The sequence below is a fragment of the Lissotriton helveticus genome, chromosome 6, assembly GCF_964261635.1.
Source record: "Lissotriton helveticus chromosome 6, aLisHel1.1, whole genome shotgun sequence".
NCBI lineage: Eukaryota > Metazoa > Chordata > Amphibia > Caudata > Salamandridae > Lissotriton > Lissotriton helveticus.
In genome coordinates this window covers 1,405,890,801-1,405,911,079 of record NC_136067.1, presented here as the reverse complement: position 1 = coordinate 1,405,911,079, position 20,279 = coordinate 1,405,890,801, and the positions used below count along the sequence as shown (strand labels likewise).

The 20,279-nt window shown below is 44.3% G+C and overlaps 1 protein-coding gene across 4 annotated transcripts in view; it reads right to left on the bottom strand.

Annotated features, from left to right (window-relative positions):
- MAP7 (microtubule associated protein 7) overlaps positions 1–20,279 on the bottom strand; it is a 1,007,524-nt gene that overhangs the window by 436,781 nt on the left and 550,464 nt on the right. For all 4 annotated transcript variants that reach the window (XM_078649192.1, XM_078649193.1, XM_078649191.1 and 1 more), the window contains exon 5: positions 18,826–18,903. In XM_078649192.1, the coding sequence (XP_078505318.1) occupies positions 18,826–18,903 (78 nt within the window). The remainder of the gene's footprint in view (positions 1–18,825; positions 18,904–20,279) is intronic.

Sequence of the window (20,279 nt, the reverse complement as noted above, 5' to 3'; positions counted from 1 at the left end):
AAAGGGTTGAGATGTTTTTAAGAAATTGCAGATGGTCAAATGTATTTGTCGATAAAACTACTTATTTTAAATAAATGAGTGTGCTGCTGTATTATATCGCCACATTGTGAGCTTTACATGAGCAAGTATTGACGTGTGACTGCACATTTATCGTTTAAATAAAAGTGCAAATGTACGAAATACAACTTATATTTTTCATAGTACCCAAATTAACAAGTGGGAGGAGGGAGTGGGAGAGGGGTGTGATATAGATCAAAGCCTTTACTGTTGTCAGTGGCTACAGGTTGCCAGTGGGAGGGAACAAGCATATGGCGAGCGGCGGGGGAGTCTGGTGTGAGGCGTGGGGGGCGGAGGAGGGGGAGCAGGCATATGGGGTGTGAGTGAGGCCAAGCGCGCGCCTGGGGAAGCTCCACGCTCCAGTACACAACATGCCTTGTGAGAAATCCGCTTGTTCAAGAGAGTTTTGTCACATGTAATAGGTTCAGAGCAATAAATTGCTCGACCTAAAAATCGATTATGTAACAGTAGATTTGTTTCTTTTCTACATCACTTATGTTTTTTTTTCATTTCGTTGTTTGTGTGGTGACACAAGAGTGTGAGATCGCCACCGGACACAGATTGGAGGGAAAACCTAAACAGACCGAAATTAAAGCTACATCTATGGCGCATTTTGTTATCATTTCGTTCATCAATAAATAGCACAAGACTGTTTTCGACTTGTTTCTCTAACACTCACAAACCCGGAACGAGATGTGTTGATATCCAAGAGATAAATGCGCGACCCTGCTGACAAGTTAGGGAATTTATTTGTCCTCATCTAGGTTTAATCAGATGCCCAAGAGAGAGTAAAATCTCTGGGGGAAAAAAGCACGGAGAAAAAAGGAAGGAGAGCTCAAAGGCACTAAGGGGGTAGATGTATCAAGCCTTTTGCGATTTGCAAAGTCCGGAATTCTGCGAATTTTTGCATTTTTTGATATGTATTAAAAAATCGCAAAATAAGGAATCGCAAAAATTTGCGATTCCTTATTTTGCTTAAGCATTTAAGGAATCGCAAATTTAGAGATTCCTTAAATGCGTTGTATGTAGGTTTTAGAAATTGCTAATTTAGTTGGTGGTAATTTGCGATTTCTTTTAAACATGCCCTATTTGGCATTTGTGAAGGTGGCATGTGACACACATACATGCCCATTGGGCATATATGTGCGCCATATGCACACACATGTAAATTTCAGGGGTGCAGCAGGGTGTCTTTGAGACACCCCTGCACCCTTGAAATTATTCTCAATTTGCGATTAGCAAATTGCGAATCGCAAATTGAGATTTATTTCACAATCATTCCTATGGGCCTCCTGGCCCATAGGAATGCATGCAAAATGATTCCTTAAATGCGAATTCGCAAATTGCGAATTCGCAAATAAGGAAGACTAAGAAATCGCTAAAAAATTGCGATTTTCTACATACATTCCATTTTGCGATTTCTAAATAGCGATTCCTTACAAATCGGTATTTAGAAATCGCAAAATGGAATCTTGATACATCTACCCCTAAGTGATGTAGGCACAGAGGGGCACATGCATCATTCATACATTTAGCATTTCTTAATTTGCGAAAATTACTGAATCGCAAATTAAGAATTGCAAAATGCTATGCATCATTTTTTTTTTGGTATTTATTTGTGATTCGGTAAAAATCGCAATTTTTACCGAATCGCAAATAAATACCGAATTCCTAACTGCTTTTTCGAAAATCCCATTGATTCCTATGGGCCGAAAGGCCCGTAGGAGTGAATGGGAAGGCATTTACAAATTCGCAATTTGTTGATGCATTCCAAGGGTGCAGGGGGGGGGTCCAAAGGACCCCCCCCTGCACCCCTGAAATGCATTTGAAAGTGCATGTTTCACACACACATGTCCTAAGGACATGTGTGTCTGAAACATGACAGTTTAAAAAATGCATTTTTTTGCTTTTTGACAGATTTTCGCAAATTACCGTATTTTCTGGCGTATAAGACGACTTTTTAACTCTTGAACATCTTTTCAAAAGTTGGGGGTCGTCTTATACGCCGGTGTCATTTAATAAGCAAGTGAATATAGCCCAAACTCTATATTTTAAAAGGAAAAGTAGGGGGTCGTCTTATACGCCCAGTCGTCTTATACGCCAGAAAATACGGTAACACGAGGGTCAACCTCGTGTTAATTTGCCCTTCCAATTTCAAAATTCGCATTTTTTTTTAAATTGATGCATTGCATTTAAGGAATTGCACAAATGCGATTCCTTAAATGCATTTGCATTTTTAAGAAATGCAAAAAAAGCGAATATTGAAAAAGTGTTTGATGCATCCCAAATACGTATTTAGGAAGTGCAAACGGCCGAATTTACCGATTCGCACCGTTTGCACTTCCTAAATAGGTTGATGCATGCGCCCCTAAGTGATGTAGGTCTGAGAAAAAACTTTGAGAAGAAAAACAAAGCAGCACCAAAGAGAGAAGTGTAATGTTGCTACTTTCTAATAAATCGATGACCCAGTTATAAGGTAGTACGTTTCTTTATTTCTTACAATTGCTTAACTGAAGAGCGCCGAGCCGGCGCTGTGTCTCTCTCGGAACTCGCGCCTCCAATGCTGGATGCGCGCGCATCTCCTAAGATGGTCGCCGCACGTCACGTCATGACGTGACGGCATCAACTAGTAAGCGCCACTACATATCTCCCCTTTTTCCAAACAACAATAAAGTCACTTACAGTTCACTGTCCATATCGTAATCTCGAAACCTGGAGGGCCTCATCACAGACCTACCACTCCTGGTCACCCTGGCGGGGTTCTCCGGGGGGCCTTGGCTCTGCACCTCCTCGCTACTTTCCTCTCTCAGCCCAGCGGCAGCCTCTTCTGTGTTCCTCCTTTGTAAGTCCATATCTGTTTCTTGGTGATCATTCACTCTCCTCTCCTCTGTCAGTTCATCTCTAGCATTTCCTCCTCCATGCTGCTCACCAGTGTCTTGATCCATCTCAATGTTCGGTTCGACCCTATCTTCCCAGTCGTCTCCAAATTGCTTCCATTGCAGGATCTTGTTGCACTTGGCTATGCGGTCTTGGGACCACACATTTCCATCACTCAGCAGGGCCGCCCGATCATATACTTCCTTGACTTGCATGGGCCTGCTGTATTTACTGTCACCTTTCTTCTGTAACTTTGCCAACTTGACTCTGACCCACTCGCCCTGTTCCAATCTTGCTCCTTTCACATTCTTCCGTTTGTTGTAATGGTTGGTATAGATGGACTGTGCCTTTTCCAGGTTGGCACGTACCACCGCTGGAGACCACTCACTGGTGATAACTTTCTCCTTCCAAACCCGGTTGTCATGGGTGAAGGGCTCACGCCCTCTCAAAATCTGGAATGGGCTGTATCCGGCTCCAGTTGGAGTTATCCTGTAGGCCCATACCATGTTCTCTATGGCTTTCTCCCAATCCTTGTTGCCTGAAATCGCAGCTTGTACGGCACCCATCACCACACTGTTAAAACGTTCCACCAAGCCGTTCCCAGCTGGATGGTAGATGGCTGTGTGTCTGCTCGTGATGCCGTTCCTCTGCATGAATTGGTTCCACCTTTCGGACGTGAATTGGGGGCCATTGTCACTGAGGATGGCCTTGGGGATACCCTCTCTCACGAACGTGTCCGACAAGAATCTTAGAATGTTCTCCGTGTCCATGGTCTCGTCCACCTTCACCTCCGGCCACTTGGAGTATCGATCCATGAGGACACATACATATTTCTGAGTGCCCTGGTCATCAAGAATGGGTCCTAATATGTCTATGGATAACTCCTCCCACGGGTTCTGCGGAATTTCGAACTGTCCTAATGCAGGACGCAGGGGTTTGAGCGTCTTGTCAGCTCCTTGGCACTGTGGACACTCTCTGACATGCCTCTCTGCTCTTATGTCCATGCCGGGCCACCAGTAGTTTTGTTTTGCTCTTAATTTCAATTTTCCGATGCCGAGGTGGCCCTCATGTAACATGTCCAGTAACTTGGTGATCAGGTTCCTTGGGGGGATCACTTTGGCTCCTCTATGTACAAACACTCCTCTGTCCCCTACCGACAATTCTTCTCTCACTTCATAGTATGGCTTGATGTGTTCACTCACGTGTCGTTTATCTGGCCAGCCCTTGATGATGTACATTTTTACTTCCTTCATGACACTGTCCTCCTCGTATTCATCTGTCCACTCCTGGTAGCTGATGATCTTCTCCTGATCCTCTACTAGGGCTACCAATTCGCCTTGGTTAGTGGGGTCTTCTTCGCCTGGCTCCATGGCCGCTGCCCTGCTCAGGTAGTCTGCTACTCGGTTCCGATTTCCTGGAATGTACTCCACATCGTACCTGAATTCAAGTAGTTTCAATGTCATCTTGGATATTCTGGGAGTGGCATTAGCGTGTCCACTAGATGTTAGCACCTTCACCAAGGGCTTATGGTCTGTCCTGAGCAGGAATCGGGTCCCCCAGAGGAACTGCCTGAATCTCGATGTGGCCCACACCACGGCCAACATCTCCTTTTCAATTACACTGTATTTGCTTTCAGTGGCCGTTAATGTCCGGGATGCAAAACGGATCGTCTCCATCTGCCCCTGTCCACGATCTTGCATAAGCACTGCACCCAAGCCTTTATCACTGGCGTCGGTTGTGAGCACCGTGGCGCCCTGTGGATCATATCCTTTTAGCGGCACTGCTCCCGTGACGTTCTTCTTGATTGTGTCAAACTCACTTTGAGCCTCTGGTGTCCATTGGAAACTGGTGTTCTCCCTGGTCAGCATCCTCATGTGGTGTGTCTTGGAAGCAAAGTGTACCACAAATTTACTGTAGTACTCCGCCATGCCCAGGAATGATCTAACCTCCTCTTTGTAGGTGGGGGGTGGAGCTTCAGCAATTGCCTTCACATTTTCTGCTTTAGGTGTGATGCCTTGTGCCCCAATTTCATGGCCTAGATAGGTCACTGACTCCAGGCCCAGTCGGCATTTTGTCCACTCAGCTGTGAGGCCTTTGATTTCCAGGGTTTTTAGCACCTTTCCCAGCTTCTGATCGTGGTCCATTTTGTCTCGCCCCATCACCAGAATGTCATCCTGGAAATATTGAATGCCCGTCATGTCCCTAAACAGCTGGTGCATTAACTTCTGGAACACGGCGGCTGCTGAGGCCAGTCCAAACGGCATGCGGCGGAACTGGTAGCAGCCAAATGGGGTGATGAATAAAGTGAGTTTTCTGCTATCCGGGTGCAATTCTATTTGGTGGTAAGCGGAGGTCAAATCGATGGTGGAGTATCATTTGACCCCTCTGGTTCTCGCCAACATTTCCTCTATTCTTGGGAGGGGGAATTTTTCCACGACAATGTTCTTGTTTAGCTCCCTCAAGTCAACACAAAGCCTGACCTTTCCGTTGGGCTTCATGACTACCACCAACGGTGCGAGCCATTCCGCACAGGTAATGGGTTCAATTATCCCCTTCCTTTCCAAGTCTTGAAGTTCTGTTTGGACTGCCTCTCTCACCGCTATCGGTACATTCCTAACTTTGTGGGCTACAGGACTGGCGTCGTTCTTGAGTATAATTTTGTGTTGGAATCTCACCAGTTTTCCCACTGTGCCTCCAAATACCTTTGGATAATTTTCTTTCCACTTCGACAGATTGGGCCATGTGTCCGGTTCTGTGAGCAGGATCTGTTCTTTCCCTCCTGGGTCCAATTTTATTCCCAAGTCACCCTGATCCAGCCATCCCAGTACAGACGGTCCCCTCTCTGAGACGTACAGTTTACACAGTGCTGAACGGCCTCTGAACTCGAACTTTAGGAGCCGGAAGCCCACCATAGGGATGCGGTCGCCATTATATGTGACTGGTCGGATGTCCAGTTTCTCCAACTCAGGTCCTAGCTTAGGTCTGAAGGTGTCGTCCCACACCGCTCTTTGCACAATGGTGTAAGGGGAGCCAGTATCCGCCACCAGGCTGATGGTTATTCCACCCATCTTCATTTCTAGTACTGGTTTGGTTGTCCTCGTCCCCTCCACGCTCAATACCTGGTCATATATGCATAAGACCGTGACTACTTCTTCATCATGGGTTTCGTCCTGGTTTCCCTCTTCTCGGTCAACGTATCGCACCACACTCTTTGACAATTTCTTCCGGCACACTTTCTCGTAATGGCCGATGATGCCGCAGTGCATGCACTTGGCCCTGAATGCGGGACATCTTCTGTCGTGTGCCTCGTGGGACAAACTCCCACACCTGTAGCATGCTTTCTTGGTGTCGTTGCCAGCTTGTTTTCCTTGCTGTCCCGTGCTGCCTTGCCATTTGTTGGGTCCTTTTTGCGCGGGGCCCTTGTACTTCTGGTCCCTGCGAGGTTCCTCTTCGTATACCTTGTTTACCATGGCACTGGGTGCTGCGTCTTTCTTGGTAGCGTCGGCGCACCTGCGTGCAAGCTCTGCTCGCTTGACGATGACCATCACATCTTTGAGTGTGGTGTTTCCACTTGCCCACAGCTTGTCTTGAACGTTCGTGCTGGAGGTGTGCATCACTATCTGGTCTTTGATAAACTCTTCCTCCCACTCTCTGTACCTGCACGTGGCCGCTAGTTTCTTCAGGGCCGCTACGTTTTCCTCGATCGACTCTCCAGATCGTTGTTTCCTCTGCTGGAAATTGAATCTGTCGACTGATACACATACAGTGGGTCGATAATGTTCATTTAGGTCATCAATGGCATGGGCATACACATCATCGTCCGTGCTATCTCTTTGTTTGGGCACCAGGCTCTTGTATATCCTAAGTCCTTCTGGTCCCAGATTTAGTAGTAGTATGTGTTTCTTCCTTTTGGAGTTGAATTCCTCTTCATTTTCATCCTCCAGGACTCCTATGAAGTTATCTATATATTCTCGCCAGTCCTCCCACTTCATCAGTGGCTCTCCTGGTTTCGGTAGGAACTGGACCGGCGCTATGGCGTACCCCGCTGGTGTGCTCATCTTCTCTCCCTTGCCTGTGGATGCCCTGTCCGCTTTGCTGGTGGGGCTGCCTGGGGTGCTGTCTGCTTCTACTTTGTAGGGTTGCGCCTGGGGACTCTTGGTGTCAGCCCCCTCCTCCTGCTTTGTGGCTGCCAGCTCGCTGCCTCTAGTGTAAGAGGGCTGTTTGGGTTTGGCGCGCTTTTCTGGTTAGTACGCAGTCTATGCGCCGCCCCCCTGCTGACTTCTCTGTTCGGGCAGTTATGGGCTCTGCCACGCTCTTCAGTTGTTTTTTTTTCTCTTTATGTGCACTTATCTTTGGCCTCGGTCCTGGCTGTGATCCGTTGGCGCTACTCGTGTCTTGCGTGGCCTCTCCGGTTCTTGCTGCCACAGGGTCTGTATGTGCTGGAGCTTCCGTGATTCTCTCTCGAGGGTTCTGGTCGCGTCCCGACCTCGTCGCCACTGTAATGTTGCTACTTTCTAATAAATCGATGACCCAGTTATAAGGTAGTACGTTTCTTTATTTCTTACAATTGCTTAACTGAAGAGCGCCGAGCCGGCGCTGTGTCTCTCTCGGAACTCGCGCCTCCAATGCTGGATGCGCGCGCATCTCCTAAGATGGCCGCCGCACGTCACGTCATGACGTGACGTGCATCAACTAGTAAGCGCCACTACAAGAAGGATATTAGTTTAAATAGGCGGATTCTCGTGCGGGCAATAACCCATGATGGGACAGAGTTGCAGAAAAATGAATCCACCCAAGAACAAAGCTGAAATACGAGCTGCGAATAAAGCTGGGAGAAGCTGTAACTATCAGTCTTTCACAAAGGTGACACAAGAAAAAGAAATGAGGGCGTTGTGTAAGGCGATGGACCACAATTTTTTTTTTAAAGTTAAGAAAAAAACAACCAGATTAAGGATCATAAACTGGATTGTGATTAATCACAATGGCGACTGTCACGCTAGAAAAAGCATTGGCAAATCCAATGAGTGTCAGTCTTTTCATAGTTTTGGGAAAACGTAACTGTTGGTTAAGCTTCCTGGCCCTCATCAATCTAAATAAAAATTAAAAAAAAACACTGGCTAAAGTAAACTGTTTTTGCTCTCAAAAAGCGTGCATTTTCCCTCGCTCAATAAGGGAACTACTTTGTGTTTGGAAGTGCTTCTTGTGACAGGGCACATTTTGCTCTCAAAAAGCGTGCATTTTCCCTCGCTCAATAAGGGAACTACTTTGTGTTTGGAAGTGCTTCTTGTGACAGGGCACAATGCAGTCGCTGGCAGTGAAGTTAGCTAATGGCTGAAGAGGCTGATACTCTGCCCCATGCTGTAAAAGGAAGAAGGAAAATGTGAATGACAATAACAGACCAGTCGATGAATACGGCTGGCTGAAAGCCCCTATAGGTATATTATAAATGCAATTTTAGTAAAATCAAAAAGGCAATTTTGCCACAGAACTAGATGTGAAAACTGCAGCTTAAAGTCATTAGACGACTATACTATTCCAAGTGTCAAAGGTATTGAAGATAGTGTAAATTTGCCAAGGTAAATAGTGATATGGCTCAGTTTTTACTGCCAGAATGCTCAAAGTTGAAAAACACATGCAATAATTTGTGGCCTCTCCAAAGAATAATATTTACAACAAGGGGTGGTGAGGGACAGAGTCTCTGAATTAAGCAGAATACTCTCACCCAGTCAAAAGATCAGGGCTAGATCCAACACCGTTTTTTAGCTCATTGCACCATCCCAGTTTCACAACCTGGCTGTATGCAAATTAGTCTGTTCCTGTCCCAGTGCATGATGGGAACAGGGCAAACCAAACTACAAAAGCCAATTCTTACACTGGGAAGGAAACAAGCTTCCGGGGACCGGTTTCTGGCATTACAGCCGTCTTCGGCCCGGCTTGCTTGAATCCTGATGGTGCAATGAGCAAGGGACTCATGTCTGAGTATACCCTTCCACGCTTAGGGTGGACAAAAATATTTACAACAAGGGGTGGTGAGGGACAGAGTCTCTGAATTAAGCAGAATACTCTCACCCAGTCAAAAGATCAGGGCTAGATCCAACACCGTTTTTTAGCTCATTGCACCATCCCAGTTTCAGAACCTGGCTGTATGCAAATTAGTCTGTTCCTGTCCCAGTGCATGATGGGAACAGGGCAAACCAAACTACAAAAGCCAATTCTTACACTGGGAAGGAAACAAGCTTCCGGGGACCGGTTTCTGGCATTACAGCCGTCTTCGGCCCGGCTTGCTTGAATCCTGATGGTGCAATGAGCAAGGGACTCATGTCTCCAAAGAATAAAGCAGGACAGCATGAAGCTCAACGTCTAAAAGGCACCTACCTTTATCAAAATTACATTTGAGGAGGTGGACACCAGACCCATATTTGATGCACACAAAATGAGGTTGCCAAATTACATCCTTAATATTGAACTGTTTTCCATTACAACAGTAAAAGATTTTGAGGAGTAATGTGTCAAACAGGATTCAAGAAGGTCTTACAATGTTATACTTAAAGCCCTTCTCTTGGGAGCTACCTCAAATAAAAAAATAATATTTATGAAGTTGTACGAAGGACACAGTGGGTAACTGAAAGCAGTCTTACATCCACTGAAATCGTGGAAGAAGACTGACTGGGTGTTTAACTTTCTTCCAGGTAACACATAGTAAAATTGGTGCCCTCACAAGTGGCAGGCCAAAAGGCCCCAATCACCGTCCTGATTGGGGCAACTGAGTCCTTGAGTAATTTTGAATAAAAGGGAACATCTGAGCTCTCAGTTGAGGAAAGAGGCTGAGCTTGCTGTGTAAGATGGGTGGTGGTATAGTACAATGCATAATTCACTGTAGCGTGAGAGAGATGCAAGAGTGCAAACCCCTTCCACACTCACTGCATGCTACCTTGCTTCCTCTTCCACCGCTTTATTGCTTGCCATGGGTTCAAGTATTCCACACAGCGCCGATATTCACTCTGCTTGATGGTTAAAAGGCAATAATTTGGGTGAAGTGAACCCCTTGCATTCCCAGGCCTGGTACCCCTGATAGCTACTTCCCAGCCCCTTGCGTTTCCACACTGTTCTACACCTCTTACATGTTGCTGTCACACTTTATTGCTCTTCAGTCTCAAGCACTCTCACATGTTCAATCACCTGCCTGAAAAACAATGATCCCCAGTTGTGTCATAGTAAAAAGATATTATGCGCCTAACCTGAATGTTCTGAAGAATCCCAGTGACCGAAGAGGCATGAGGGGAGAAAAACTTGGAAACAGATTTCCTCATTGAAATACAATTCAAACAATAAGTTTGGAAACAAGTGGTAGCTCGAAAGAACCACATTGGGAAAAATTTCAGGCCAAAGAAGGCTTGCGCATAAGGTGGGAACGCATAATGTTCATATCTTTCTTGGAAGGGGTAGAATGGAGAGGAAAGCAATGCATAAAACCAGACGGGTTGTGCTTTTTTAAAATTAGAGGGGAAAACAGATTCCCCTTCCTGCGTGTATTTAAGTGATGACAGCTTACACATATCAAACTAAACATTTAATTCTGCTAAACTTTCAGGAAAGGATAAAATGTTGTCCACAAACCAAGAAAGAGGATCTCTTCCTCTTCGACAATACACAATGGCAGAGCATTAGGCACTTGGTTCTGTATTGGTACTTTGTCATGTATTTTCTGGCAATTGCTAGAATGTCTAAGTAGTCAGAAGAAAATCTCATAAAAATATAACTGAAGGCAATTTCTTCGGTTATGAATTTATAAAGGGGAAGAGAATTGTCCTCTTCCTTCTTGCATAAAGTGGTCTTGTGTTTTGTGGAGCCGGGTTATGTCCCACTGATGGAAGTGCAGGAGTACTATGAGTCAGATGAGGAAGTACGAGACTGGAACACCATGGTTGACTGAAGCCCCTGGACACAGCTTTACTTTCTGAAGGATGCTCAAGACTGGATTACAAAGAAATACTAGGAGAAGACTCCTGAAGCAGCTAACCATGAAACTGTCTCCCTTGGATATTGACAAGAAGTGTTATCAGGGAAGCCCTGGAACATCAGGCTTTTTCTCATCCGCCACCTTGCCAAGGCTGTGTACAGAGAGGCCCTGCTACTAAAACCATGTATACAGAAGAGAGGCAGGGCAAACAAACGTGCGCCATGACTGGTATTCGTAGACTGATATGTTCCCCTTAGTCTATTTCAAAAGGAGTACCACAATCATAATTTAATTTACATACTTCTTAAGTGCTTCTGTCTATGATAAGAAGAGAACACCACCTTTTCTTTCACAGATGATTCTTCTTTCGGAATTTTCTTTATTTCTTTTTGCCCACTCGTCTCAAATAAAACCAGAATAGGGATACCGCCGATTATAATGTAGAGAGGTGTCTATATGTGTGTAGTCATGGTCAACATGTTTCTTGCCCTATGTGTGTAAATCACTCTGCAATTCTCCAGGACCCATCTTGATGCACACTCTACACGGGTGGTTGGTTATGGAAAATAAACCAATCACTCTGATGATCTTTCAATGAGGTACCTTAATAATATAAATCATGGAACCAACCCAATTTGGGTTCAAGTCACGCCTCATCAATAGTTAGGCAAAGCAACAATCGTTACAAAAGTTAATGTCATGAGTTTTCCTGGAAAACAGGTTGAGGGAACCTACCCTTGCTTTGCCTCCGAGTGGGCTAGCAGATTAAAATTCATTTTGGAGCACCACCTCGCCTCATTTTATTTCTCCTCACATCACCTCACATCTCCACCACTAGGCCCCTCACACACACCTCACCTAGAACGTTTGGGAAAAAGATCTCATACAAAGAGCCCCTCATAGGGTGCCCGTCAGGCATTGCAGCAACGGCCTGACGAGGCGCAAGCCCTATGATGAAGCATGACACCCAAATGGGTGTGTGAGGGCCCCACTTCCCAAATTGGGAGACCCCCACGCTCCACTACCTGGTAAGGGTGTTGACCAACCTAGCCTCCTTCTTTCCCCACCCTAAAGGGACTGCATACTCCTTTGGTGCGATGCTGAGAAAGACCAGGAGTCGTGGACAACCTGTCCCATGAAGGATGTCGAGTGCTGAGTGGTCGGTTTCTCCGTGAGAGCACCAACAAGTCTTGGCAAAGGCAACCAATGCAGAAGTCGAAGAAGGTGCAATGCTGGTACCAGTAAGGTCCAGGGGACTCACCACAAGCAGGGGAGTCCAGGCAGGCCCCGGGCAATCAGGGGAGCCCAAAAGAAATAGAGGTGATCCTCAATAGGACCAACAAGCCAGATGCATTGGAGTCTCAAGAAGACCTCAAGAATCTCACCAAAAGATGCAGGCCACGGGGCACACAATGTGACGTGGACAAAGACTTTGGTCGCTGGAGATGCTTGAGGTTGGGGCTACTTGGAGCCCGAACATCTTGGTGGAAGGAAGCCAACAAGCCTTTGCAACTGCAAGTTTGAGCAGTGCACAGGGGTTCAGTTATTGCTGCACCCACGAGGGACACTGGCCTCAAACTTGGTAAGAGGGCAGGGCAGGCCTCGAGAGCTGTGGAGAACCACCACCTGTGTTGCAGAACCTTTTGGAGTCCGGAGGAGCTCAGGATCAGCAGACCGGTCGACTTAGTTGCGGTGCCTGCGAATGCAGGTAAGTGACTTCTTCACTTCCAAGGAGATTCCTTCAGGTGTCTTTGATGTCCACCGGCCTTGGAAGGTTCCTGTATGGTGCACAGGCTCAGATGATGCAGCAGACTGGAAGGGAGACGAAGCAGAGCCCAAACTAAGTCCAGCAAAGTCCAGAGTGCCCAGACGGTAGAAGAAGAAGTGGTGTCTGATCTGAATCTTGTCCCACGGCGAATCTAGGCACCTCCCCACAGGTAAGCCCTTAAGTACCCTAAAAAAAAGGGTTGGGACGATTCAGAGGACCCTCCAAGGGGAGGGTCTGGACAGGGGGGAGGCGACTCCCATGTCCTTTGTCCAGTTTGGTGCCAGGGCGGGAGTCAACGGCTCCCAGAGCTGGTTTGAACTGGACAATGCAAGGAGGCACCAAATGTGCCCCTCATGCAGACTGAGTGGCCTGGCAAGCGCACCCAACCGGTCCCAATACACTACATCCTGTCTGGGAAGTGGTCACCCCTCCCTGTGACAGGATGCCTATTTTTCTGCCTTCCCCTGCTTGAGCTTGGCTCAGAAGCAGGAGGGCAGAATTGTGTCTCTAGTCGGCAGCAACCATTTTGTGATGTCCGGTTCTAGAAGGCTGGCACCAGGAACACTGAGAGCCTAACGGAGGGCTCTTCCAGTGCTTGGAATCATGCTCCCACACTGTTTAAGGTGTGGGGGTACGATTCCAACATGTTTGATATCAAACATGATAGGATTCATTGCAGCCAGTTTCAAGACGGGCATTATGTAATTACGTGGTGCCCCTAAATGGTATATGGCTGCTTCATTGACAACCTGGGATAAAGGACTCCGTAGGTTGTAGGGGTGCCCTGCTAACTCAGGGGCAGACTGTAATCTAGGGACCCCCACTAAATCAATATTGGAATTAGAACCAAGCACCCTGCCTTCAAGAATGCAAAGGCCTACTAGAAGGGTGACTTATAGGTTTTAAGTGCAGTGACCCAAGATATAGGAAACCTGTATCTGTAGTAAGTGGTGCTAGCATTGCAGCCATCTCACACAGGCTGTAATGGCAGGCTTGTAGTTCCATATTGATTGGTCTCTCATGGGTGGCATAATGCATGCTTCAGCCCATGAGAAACCTCTGGGGTATCAATGCCCGGTTACCTTAGTGCCATATACTAGGGACTTATACGTGTACTCCAGTATCCAATCTGGGGTACACCCAAGTACTGAACACAACAATTTAAGAGAGAAAGCAGATAGACTGGGGCCTTGATTAGCAGGATCCCAGTCAGACTAGTCAATAACTGGTTAGCACCAGGCAAAAAGTGGGGGTAACCATAAAAGTAGATCCTACTTTCCTACATTGTTATTATGCAGCGAGGGAGTGAGGGTCTCCCTGGACAAGGCTTGGAAAGCTTTTGTTAGGGTCACAAAGTACCTCCCTTATGGGATGTAAACTACCTGCCTCAGTGGTGCCACTATCACCACCAGTCCTGGAAGCAGGGCCCCACCTGGAATTCACAATACTTACGTTCTTGGGCACAAGTGGACAAAGAGGAGGGTTAACAGGGATGCTCTTAGTTTTGAGGGTTTCTGCCTGCGTTGAATGTACCAGATCTCATTAAACCTATTGGACTTAGCATGCTGTTAGCCATGTAGCGGCCTCATTCACATGCTCCAGGGCTTCTACTGGCCTATATTGTGATTTGAGCTGTTCTTCATGGTGTTAACCAGCCTGAGAACAAGACTGAAAAGGGGGTGTCCCAAGAGACAGAAGTCTGTTAGAGTTAGACTGCTAATACCAGGGAAGTGCTGACTCTCCTCCAGAATGACTTGGAAAGGACCTAGGGGGCCCAGTCCTAACCCTCCTTGATTTACTCCCAGCAATTGTTTGAGGTACAGAGTATGCTACACCTAGCTTAGGTAAGACTTGTGAGAGAGACCTGCATGAGCCGAGACTGGCCCAACTTACCTATGCAAACACACTGATTTCCTAAGCTCTCACTAGTACTTCCTGAACGCAAAAATGTCAAGGGTCATCACGTCCAGCAGCAGAGATTCTAGCTTGGAGAATGTCTCTGAAAGGCCTCTGACCACTGGAGTGAGCAACTACTTGGTCCTTACTAACTGCAACTATCTGACAATGTTGGAGGAAAGATAGACGTAGAATCCACAATTTTCACCCTCAGAGAGGTTTCTAATAAGTTACATGTAGAAGGACAAAGGGATCCTTCAGTACCGTCCTGAGTGTCGGCGAGTAAGGTACTCCATTGAGACAGAATGCTCTGCTTTCCATTCTTGCTCCATGAGATTAAATCAAACCTCTCCTCTAGCCACAGTTGCTCTACATAAGTGACGGACATTTTTAGTACAGACAATTTTGCCATGAAGGCACACACACAATAGTGAATCAAGGACAAATGCCCCAGGCATGACAGAGTACATTTGGTCTAGTTTGGTGCTGTTACTCACTTGTACAAGACTAGAAATAGCTTCATTCAAAGTTGCAAATTAATCTGCACAAGCTAAAGTTTGAAAGAAAAAGAGAAAAAAGCAGAATACAAAATGAAAATACTTCTGGGATTAACCCTGCAGTACATTTCCAGACCGCAACAACCAGCACAAATAATAGAGGCAAGTGGAGATGCTATAGATAGATCTGGGAAATTGAACGTAGTGCAGGGTTGCATGCATTTGTCTATATGTGGTGCACAGCTCTGAAGAACAGCTCTGAGAAGCAGTCTTTGGCCTCACAGGAGAATAAACATGGGTTGGAGCAGAAGAGCTCAGACAGAGGATTACTCAAGACTGCAGAGAATAGTAATCACAGAACATTTAGTTATCTAAGTTGAGATAAATATGTGTTCCTTTCTATATCATGAGTCATTACCAACTGGCAGGACATGTTCAAAGTTCAGATGGAAGTTAGCCTCCTTATTTTCGTAGATTTGTTCCTGGGCATAGAGAGCATCTATTTTCTGTGTCGCGACAAGGAAGTAAACATCTGGAACATTTTATCATGCAGAGCCACTCCCCAGTGACGACAGGATTTGAATCTTGCTCACAATACTGATGTTAATTGTCAATGGGGAAAAAGGTTGAAAATATTAATGCCCAAGATTTGTGGAGGCTACATTTCCTCCTATTAGCTGTGAACAATACAAAGGGCTACTTGGAGGACAAGTCTCTGGAAGGACCTCCACCTCCAGCAATAGATTATTTAAAATGGATCACAGTAGAAAAGATGAGGGAACTGAGCAAAGCGGACCAAACCCAGATATCAACAGTAATGAACCTCCATGCTGAGAAAACAGAAAGACTGTTCCTGCATTGTAATTGGGTGGTCCTCCATGCTTAGAGAACAGAAAGGCTGTCACTGCATTGTAATTGAGTGGTTTTGATAATGTAATGGGAACAGTAACTTATATTTTATGGAGCAGGTGCAATAAAACAGAGGTTACCAATATTTATTCCTATTTTAAAGCAAGCCAGGCTGGAATGATGGTAGGAAAAGTAATGACAATAATAAAGTGCTTGGCTCATACAGTTACTGAATAGGTTTGTCAAGAGATGCAGAGATTTAGAAACATTTGCATGAAATTGATTGAGGTTGTCTCCATCTCCCCATCTTACAAAATGTAATCATTTTATCCTTCAAATATCAAAATGAAGGCCCTTCATCTTCTTCGTTATAAGGATTAATCTATTTATAATGTGTTGAACATTTTCTGTTCTCTCTTTTCTGCTACTGACCTCTACCTACATTGATGCGCAAGCAAATCCCACAAGACAATTAAGGGTACCAGCCTCCAGACATTGGACCTGCAAGGGTGAGGCTAGGTCACTATGTTAAAGGTTAATACACTTCTTCCTTAAGACAGATAAACTACTGCATTAAAAGAACAAAGGGGAAATTCTCATACTTCACATTGTTAATTGCGGAAGCAGTGGTTAGCTACAAGGCAAAATGGAAATGTTAAAACTGGTAACATATGACTTTTTGGAATAATATGACTATTGATCAGTTTAATTCTGTCTGTATTTCATAAGTTACTGATTTCAACTAATTGCCCATTCTTCCACCTAGCTTCTGTTCATTAGACAATCCTCTATATTTTCTCATAACACTATTGATTATTATTAATTATTAGAGTATTTGATTTTAATGTCTGGAAGACACGCTGTGTTTGAATTTAACACCTGTACTGTGTTGTGTGTTTCTAATCTAATACACATTTCAAACTTCTAGAGAAGCTAGTACTGAAACTGCATTTCGTGTACTATGTACATGACGTTGAGGATCCAAGTACAGCAGGCACAGTTGTAGAGCAACCCATGAAACAATGTGAAATAAAGGAACCATCGTCTTTGAATTTGGTAACCTTTAGCATTTGACACAAGAATAAGGCTGAAAGGCAAAATTAAGTCTGTAACTGAGAAATTAGAACAAACACTAATTAAGCAATATTTACACTCAGGTGTTCATAAAGGTAACTGCAAAGTGTCTGTCAGCCTTACAGTAGGAAATGGGTGCAAATGGGGAAGGGTGTGGGGCGCCCAAGTCTTCCTTCCATGTGCATAATACTCCAACCCCCTTTCATGCTAGGAGGACAACAATTTAGGTCCAAAGAAGTAGGAAATAGAAAAAATACCAATCCTAGTTTCAATGCAAGTAAAAATAAAATCACTAAGTATGTATGGCATGATCAAGTATGTTTACACAAGATGTTTCTTTGTTCAATGTGATTCAAGTATGCAAGGGTCTAATTTGTCAAGGAGTAAAACACAAAATCCTTGCTGGATTTTGCCTAGGACTTCCACAGGGGTCTGAATCAGTAGATGTGCTTCAGCTCCTTGTTCTTCAGTAAACGGAGACATTCTTGCAACCATGTTCAGCCCACAATGACGCAAAGCAGGAATACTGGACTTTAAAATGGGGATAATGATTTAATTCAAGGTGCACCATTAAATTGCGTTGCTGGTACATGTGCAACTTCTAAAAGCCTATGGATAGCAAATGCTATTTCGTCTTCTTGTGGGTGGACTTTCTTTAGGCTTAATACATCAGTTCAATTCTGTTAACTATAATACATAACATTGTACTATATTCAATATGAGGTTTCCATATGTTAATTCATAGGAAGGCCCAAGATGCGCAACTACCTTTTAAACCAAGGTGTGGCGAACTTTTTTCCTAACAAGAAGCAAGAAGACATGCATTCTCCAAGTACACCATAGAGAACCCACCATCATTTGTAGTGCTCAATGAAGAGAAAGCAGGGTAGAGAATACAAAAACCCATTCGGAAATCCGGATATGCTACTTGCCTGTTATGCAACTGGGTTTAATTTGCGATGCAACATCTGTACTAAATGGTCACAGCATAAATTGTATGAGCTGCCTAATGATTATTAATTAGGCAGGGCATAATTTGGGATCCCATGTGAATGACTGCAAATGCAGGCATGATTGCCTGGCTTTGACGGTACAAAAGGGGGTGGTGATGGACGGAGCATCTGAATCAATCAAACACCCACTACAAAAGGGGGTGGTGATGGACGGAGCATCTGAATCAATCAAACACCCACTGGCTTTGACAGCAGACTACCATCTTAGCATTTCTTTCCTCAAACGATAAACACATCATTTTTTAACACACTGGTGTTACTTTAATAATATGTTTCCTGTTTGGGAACACAACCACTGCCTGCTCCCTTCAAGACTTACTACCATGATCCCCAAAAGGACAGCTTTCCATTTCCAAATCAGATACCACCCCCTTTGAGGTGGTTTTGTCTGATCAATGTTTTGCGATTGCAAAGCATTGATACAATTTTGTCTTTGAGCAGTGGAACTGCCTGATCCAAGCAATGAGGCTACAAATTCTGAAACGACCTCAAGATCCTGGTCTTATGCCACACCTTTTCTATCTAATAATCTGGATTTTAAAGTGGTTTGCCAACAAGATCAGTAAATTATGTTATACGATATATATATATGCCATTAGAATTTTCATTAATGCTACTTCAGATCCATCTTATAGTCCCATTTGCCCTCATGACACTCAAGTGATTAGCGTATGTGTGTGGCATTTAAGCAATAATGATAAATACTTTAAACAGACAAATATGTACTCTCTAAAAATGAAACAACTCACTGGATTATACGTCCAACTGTATTGCTCAGAGCAAAGAAAAACACATTGGTGACATTAACAGCAGAGAATGACAATAAGCACTCACCTATTTGCTTTTCACGCTCCACTCTTCGTTCCTTTGCTAATCGTTGTCGGTCATCAACCTTTAGGACTGGTTGAAGCTCTAAAAGAAGGACAAAGTAAGGTTCATAACTATATGACTAGCAACAAACAGCCAACTCTGTGTGAACGCAGGTCTTCATGCCTTCTGTACAGAAGGAAAGGAGGAGTTGCATATTGGTATTGCGAAGAGGAGGTTGATGGGTAGAAGGTGAAATTAATGTTGCCGGTTCTATCGCAAATTAGGTATGAATATAGTCTCCGCAGCCTTATTATTTCAATCAACCTTTATACATATCCTTAAACTGAAAACCTTTAAAATCCTAAAATAAGGCAAGTATTATTTTTTCATGTTTGCTGCACCTAACTGAAATATAACTGAACACCTATTATAACATCTGTAGAGCCAGGAACCCAATCTAATCTAAATTCTCTTATTATGGAAGAATGATGTAAGAAGCATCTGGAATGTTTTGAAATATTTGCTTGAGTAACGTTCCCACTTTACAAAAGAAATGCAAATTCCACATTTACAAACTAACAAGATAATGGCAGGTTTACCACTCAGATACCACAAAACACTAGCAAGTTTCTGTGGGGATACCATTTATTGGGAGGCGGATTTATAATAATTACAGTGTGAGGCTGTATGAAGTAATACTTTTCCTACCCAGAGTGATAGTTGGTGTCTTGACCAGGAAACACACTGATAAAACTATAGGATTTTTTCCATTGTTGATAGTATAAATTAGATTCCAGGTCTTTTATTAATGGCAGCAGTGTTGTGGGCACCTTTCTGTAAAGGAACGTTCAGCTGGCATCTGGAAAAATTATACAGTTTCAAGACACTCACACAGGCTAAATGTATGTATAAGGATTCGAATTGTATGTACATAATTGGTGAATAGCCTCCAAATCTGTCAACTATCTAGACTTATATTTGCCAATTTCAGAGTATTTTAAGCTGAACTTTCTTTTGGGTGATTCTAGTCACCTAACTTTTAACAGCAATTTAATGACTAGATTTAGCCACCAACTTCTACATTCATGGTAGGCAGCACCTCTGATGGTTACAGGTAAAGGAGTACACAATAACCTATTTTCCCACTCTGGTCTAGTGCAACCTGAAACTGTCGAAAACTTGAAAAATGCATAGTTTCATGTGGGTAGAGAAGGAAAGTTGTTTACCTATAACTGCAGTTCTCAAGTATTGGAATCTTTCATAGATTCACTAGCTTGAATCATTCCCCGTCATCGAGTAGGAGTCTCCGGTACCGTAGAAATGTAATGTCATAATAGACAGACAACATAGAGGCCTTAGGCCTTTCGATTTAATAACATTTCCTAGTCATTATTTAAAAAAAACATTAAACTTATGAGTCAAGCAATCAGTTCACGCCACCCTGTAGAACCTTCTTGAGAGAAGCTCCAGTTCCTCAG